At 58.2% G+C, this 5,549-nt stretch overlaps 1 protein-coding gene across 1 annotated transcript in view; it reads left to right on the top strand.

The window, feature by feature from the left end:
• Nucleotides 1-5,549, top strand: part of RAB11FIP3 (RAB11 family interacting protein 3 (class II)) — a 60,917-nt gene that overhangs the window by 40,968 nt on the left and 14,400 nt on the right. Inside the window, exon 5 of the mRNA XM_010840983.1 lies at nt 2,360-2,509. Coding sequence (XP_010839285.1) covers nt 2,360-2,509 — 150 coding nt within the window. The remainder of the gene's footprint in view (nt 1-2,359; nt 2,510-5,549) is intronic.

Raw genomic sequence — 5,549 nt, 5'->3', positions numbered from 1 at the left:
TTCCTGGATGAAGCTGCTTCATGTAAGTGTCATGTCTTTCTGTGCAGGCTTTGTCTTCGCGGATCCGGGTGTGCCTGGGGCTCGGTCTCGGCTATAGGGGTTACTGTGGGTCGGATGGTCTCAGGCAGCGTTGGGTGGCTCCCTGCCAGCCAGCTGCCCGCAGGCTCTGGCTGCTCCATCCTGGCAGCTCCTGGCATCGTCTGCTTCTCCATATCCTGTCCTGGCGCAGAATGGCCGGTCCTCACCTAGGTCTCACAGGAGCCTGATGGGTGATGCCTTGCTGGCATGCTGCCTGGTGGAGACCCTCTCCCCTGCAGGCTGGTGCCCCTTTGTTGACAGCTCTGCAAGCTGGTCCGCAAGAAATGGGACAGTGAGCGGGTGCTGCTCCTCAGTTCCGTGTCAGTTGTCTCGTGCAGACAGGCGTGGGTAGACCTGGCCTCCCAGGTCCTCTGGCCTCAGTGGTTGGAGCCCTTGCTGTGTCTCAGGGGTCCCCTCTGTCCAGGTGTGCTGCAAGCGTGTTCCCCCCGCCACTCGTTCGGGGTAGCTTCTCATTCTCCGAGGCATCTGGTGTGTCTGTGGTTGGCTGCCTGTGCTGTTTCAGTCTCTGCTCACTCCACATCACTGCAGTGGTACTTGCACTTGTTTGAAAGCTTTATTGTTTTGCCACTGTTCTCAGCCCTGCATCTCCTGTGTGTGCTGTGAGGCAGGGGTCACATCTCCCATCCTCGGGAGACAGAGGCATCAGGACGTCCATTGGCTCAGGCTCGGTTTGAAGCTTTCTCTTTGCTCGCTGGCCCCCGCGGTGGCCGAGTGTGTGTGCTGTGCTGGCCGGCCTGCTTAGCTGTGTGTGCCCTGCGTGGGTCAGCACCGCGTGGTTCCGGCGTGTGCGCTTCCAGCCCCCTCTCCAGGGCTGTCTGCTGCTTTGGCCTTGGTGCGTCCATGTGGATCCCAGACTCGGCTTGCCAGTCTCTGGGGAGGGCACCTGCTGGGCTGGGCAGGCGTGTGCTGGGTCCACAGGTTATTTGACAGAACCAGCATCTTGAAGTATGGGCTTCCCAATCTTCGAACATAGTTTATTGCTGCATTTACTGGAGTCTTCCTTGGCTTGCCATGGTGGGGGTGGCCATCTGGTGGGGGGCGGTCAGGTGTGCACAGTGGGCTCTCGGTTCTGCTGGGGCCAGAGGGACAGCTGTGGGGGCCGCGGGCTGAGCCCCGTGTGTGAGGACAGAGCCTGCGCGACTCCTCAGGGGCTGGGGAGAGAGGGTTACGATGCAGCACGTGGGGCTGGGGCACTGCCTTAGCGCAGCTTCCTAACCAGTGTTTTTAAGGTAATCAGGTAAGTTCGTTTAATTCCATCTGGGTTAAGTAACCAAAGCTGGAGAAATGCCAAACCCAGGAAACCATTATGAGGTCTTTGATTTTCTCTGAAACTTTCCAGCCTTGGTCTGTTGTGCTGCCTAAGCAGTGACTTGCTGTCAGGACGCACTGACATCATGTGAGCCTCAGTGTGAGACGTGCCTGAATCGGCGACAGGATGCCGATCTGAGCTGAGGTCACCTGTCTTCTTGTTGTCGTGGTGTGTGCCGCGCTTGCGGCCCGCCCCAGGCCCCCAGCACGAGGTGCACATCCCCTCTGACGTGGGGACACGCGCCTGGCCGCTCGCTGCCCCGAGCACCCGGATCCAACCCGCGGAGGCTGGGCAGGGTCCCTCTCGCCATGCAGGCAGCTTCCTGTCCCGGGTCTGGGCACGTGCACACACAAGCAGCTCGTCTGGAGAAACAGAAAGCAGCTCTGTGTGATCAGGCGGCTGTCGGGAGGAATCCCTTCTTCTTGGCTTCAGTGGCTGGCAGGTGGCAGGCAGACTCAGGGTGCTCTTCAGAGATGGCTGAGATCCTGAGCCCCCGGCTGGGTCACGGTGGAGCCCAAGCTGCGTGTGTGTGGCTGTGGGTCTGGGCAGAGGACGGACGGCCTCCGTGACCCCTGGGCCCCCCAAGGGGCAGCTCCAGTGCCTACTCATGGGTTCTGGGGTGGGGGGCTGTGGGGAGGAGGGGTCCGGCCCCGGCCAGGAGTGTCTGCGGGAGCTGGGGTGCAGTGAGCCCTGGGCTCCAGGGCACCTGGTGACTGGGGGACACAGATCGTGAAGTGTTGGTTACGGACGTGGTGGTGTGGGGTCGGCTGGGCCAGGCGGAGTCCACGGGCAAAGTCAGTCACCTGAGTTTATCTTTCCCAGAATGACTGCAGGAATAGGCGCCACTCACACGTGTGGTCGCCGTGGGCTCCGAACAGAGGCTCGGGTCACATCCGCAGCTCTGGGCTCCTCGGTCCCGAGGCGGCAGCTGACTCTCCTTTGCCTCCGCAGGTCCCACCTGCAGGGCCAGTCCGTGGTCGCGGTTATAGGTGGTGAGGAGCACTTCGAGGACTATGGCGAGGGCAGTGAGGCGGAGCTGTCCCCGGAGACCCTCTGCGGTGGGGACCGCGGCTGCAGGGATCCTGCCTTCCTCACTCCCAGGTAAAGGCTCCTGTTTGCAGGCTGGTCTCGTTCCCTGTGATGTAGCTGAGCAGTGCCACTGAGATTAGGGTTCCCGTTGGGGGGAATGTTGGCTGCAGCTCCTCTCATCCCGTCGTGGTCCCGTCTCCCTGTTTGAGAGGCCGAGGCCGAGCCCCAGGCATACAGACAGGGGACGCTTGGCTGTGCGTGTTTCTCAGCGCTGCTTGTGAATTGAGCTGTGATTTGCGGTAAGCTTGAGGCAGGCTGTGTGTGTGTGTGATATGTGTTGTGTGTGTGTGAGAGAGTGTGTGTGTGCTAGTGTGTGATGTGTGGGTGGTGTGTGTTGCCTGTTCTCTGTGTGTCACGTGTGTTCTGTGTGTGTGATGTGGGTGGTGTGTGTGATGAGGACTATGGCGAGGGCAGTGCGGAGCTGTCCCCAGAGACCCTCTGCAGTGGGGACCACGGCTGCAGGGGACACGGTGGGTGATGTGTGTGTAGCCTATTCTGTGTGTGTCACGTGTGTTGTGTGTATCATGTGTGGTGTGTGTGTGGCCTGTTCTCTGTGTGTCACGTGTGTTCTCTGTGTGTCGCGTATGTTGTGTGTGTGATGTGTCACGTGTGTTCTCTGTGTGTGTCGTGTGTGTTGTGTGTGTGATGTGTTCTTTCTGTGTGTGGCCTGTTCTGTGCGTGTCATGTGTATTGTGTGAGTAATGTGTGTGTTGTGTGTGTGGCCTGTTCTGTGTGTGTCACATGTGTTCTCTGTGTGTCGCGTGTGTTCTCTGTGCGTGTCGTGTGTGTCCTGTGTGTGGCCTGTTCTGTGTGTGTCACGTGTGTTCTCTGTGTGTAGCCTGTCTTGTGTGTGTTGCGTGTGTTCTATGTGTGGTGTATGTGTAGCCTGTTCTGTGTGTGTCACGTGTGTTCTGTGTGTGTCACGTGTGTTCTGTGTGTGTGGTGTGTGTGGTGTGTGTGTGGCCTGTTCTGTGTGTGTGATATGTGTTCTCTGTGTGTGATGTGTTCTGTGTGTGGCCTGTTCTGTGTGTGTCGCGTGTGTTCTATGTGTGGTGTATGTGTGGCCTGTTGTGGTGTGTCGCGTGTGTTCTGTGTGTGTTGTGTGTGTTCTGTGTGTGATGTGTTCTGTGGGGGGGCTGTTGTGTGCGCATCACGTGTGTCCTCTGTGTGTTGCGTGTGTGACGTGTGTGGTGTGTGGCCTGTTCTCTGTGTGTCACGTGTGTGGTGTGTGTGGCCTGTCCTGTGTATGTTGCGTGTGGTGTATGTGTGGCCTGTTCTCTGTGTGTCACGTGTGTTCTCTGTGTGTCACATGTGTTCTGTGTGTGACGTGTGTGGCCTGTTCTGTGTGTGTCACGTGTGTTCTCTGTGTGTTGCATGTGTTCTGTGGGGGGAGCTGTTGTGTGTGCGTCACATGTGTTCTCTGTGTGTCATTTGTGTTCTCTGTGCGTCACGTGTGTTCTGTGTGTGTCACGTGTGTTCTCTGTGTGCAGCCTGTTCTGTGTGTGTGATGCATGTGGTGTATGTGTGGCTTGTTGTGTGTGTGTCACGTGTGTTCTCTGTGTGTCGCGTGTGTTGTATGTGTGATGTGTTCTGTAGGGGGGGCCTGTTGTGTGTGCATCACGTGTGTTCTGTGTGTGTCGCCTGTGTTCTGTGTGTGATGTGTTCTGTGTGTGTTGCATGTGTGTGCGTGTGGCGTGTGTGGCCTGTCCTGCGTGAGTAAGCGCCGGCGTCCTGCTCGGCTCTCCGAGTCGCGCTGTGCTGATGGGCCTCGCCCTGCACGCCCCTTCCTGTACTGTATGCCCTGAAGGCCTGTGGAAACCCTCCTGCACTTTCCCAAGGGCGGTGCTTATGTCGATCTCTGTGTCACATTTTGGAAATTCTCAGCATTCCAAACCTTTGATATGATTATGATCATGGTGGGAGTCTGGGATCAGCAACCTGCGACATGACTGTTGTGAACCAATTGCATCTTCCTAAAGGCTCAGGTGATGGTGAGCATTTTTTAGCAATAAAGTGTTTTTCAGTTAAGGTATGCATATTGTACATTTTTTTGGCTGCACCACACAGCATTTGGAATCTCAGTTCCCCGACCAGGGATTGAACCTGTGCCCCTGCAGAGGGAACTGGGAGTCCAGGAAGTCCCTGCATTTTTTATAGACAGGATGCTTTAGACTACAGTGTAGTGTGGATGTCACTTTTACTTGCACCAGAAACAGGAACTTCCAGTGATTCCTTTTACTGCGACCGGCCGCAGATTAGGCTGCAGTAGCTCTGAGGCCGGCCTCCTCTCGGAGTTTTCTGTTTCTCCGTGTTTTCCCGCGTGTCTTCAGACTGTGCTCCTCTTGTAGCTGGATGCTGGTGTCTTTTGACCAGCCTCTGAGAGAGGTGTTTGCATCACAGACGGCTGTCAGGATTCATTTCCTATAATGACCTGGCGTCCCCAGACGGCGAGGTTCGGCCTTGGATACACTGAGCTGTGGCATCTGGCGGGCCAGCCCTGGGCTCACGGGCGGGCTCCTCCCAGCTCTGCTTCCTCTCCGGGCAGCAGGAGGCCTGGAGGAAGTGCCCACCCCCGTGCCTGCCCCCGTCAGCCCCCTGTCCCCCTGCTCCTGGTTCTGGGGTTCTCCACCTGTGCCCACAGTGGCGGTTGTGGACTTGGATGTGCTGAGAGGGCTGCGCTCTGCTGGCATGGCCCGAGGGCCCGGCCGAGGCCCCCGCGCACGTGCCTCCACTGGTTCCGTGCCCGCCCGCGTCCTCGGCTTCGTCTGCAGGGTGCCGTCTGTGCTTCAGTAGCCTGGGGTCCTCGTGGCCGCACTTCCCGTTGCCCTGAAGGCCCCTGTGGTTAGTTCCTGGGACAGTAACGATTCTGAGTTTTTAGAGGACGTCCTTCCCGCAGCCCTGGCTGTGGCACTCCCTAGACAGTCACTGCCATGGCCACAGGGCGGGAAGTGAGGCGCTGGCTGCGTGCTCCGCACTCACACAGACACATTTCGGGTGGAGGATGCGGGTGTCACGATGCTGGCTTCTCCGCGAAGCTGCCAGGCTCGCCCGC

This window comes from Bison bison, unplaced genomic scaffold (assembly GCF_000754665.1).
Source record: "Bison bison bison isolate TAMUID 2011002044 unplaced genomic scaffold, Bison_UMD1.0 scf7180017846849, whole genome shotgun sequence".
NCBI classification, from domain to species: domain Eukaryota; kingdom Metazoa; phylum Chordata; class Mammalia; order Artiodactyla; family Bovidae; genus Bison; species Bison bison.
This window is presented reverse-complemented; position numbering and strand designations above follow the sequence as displayed.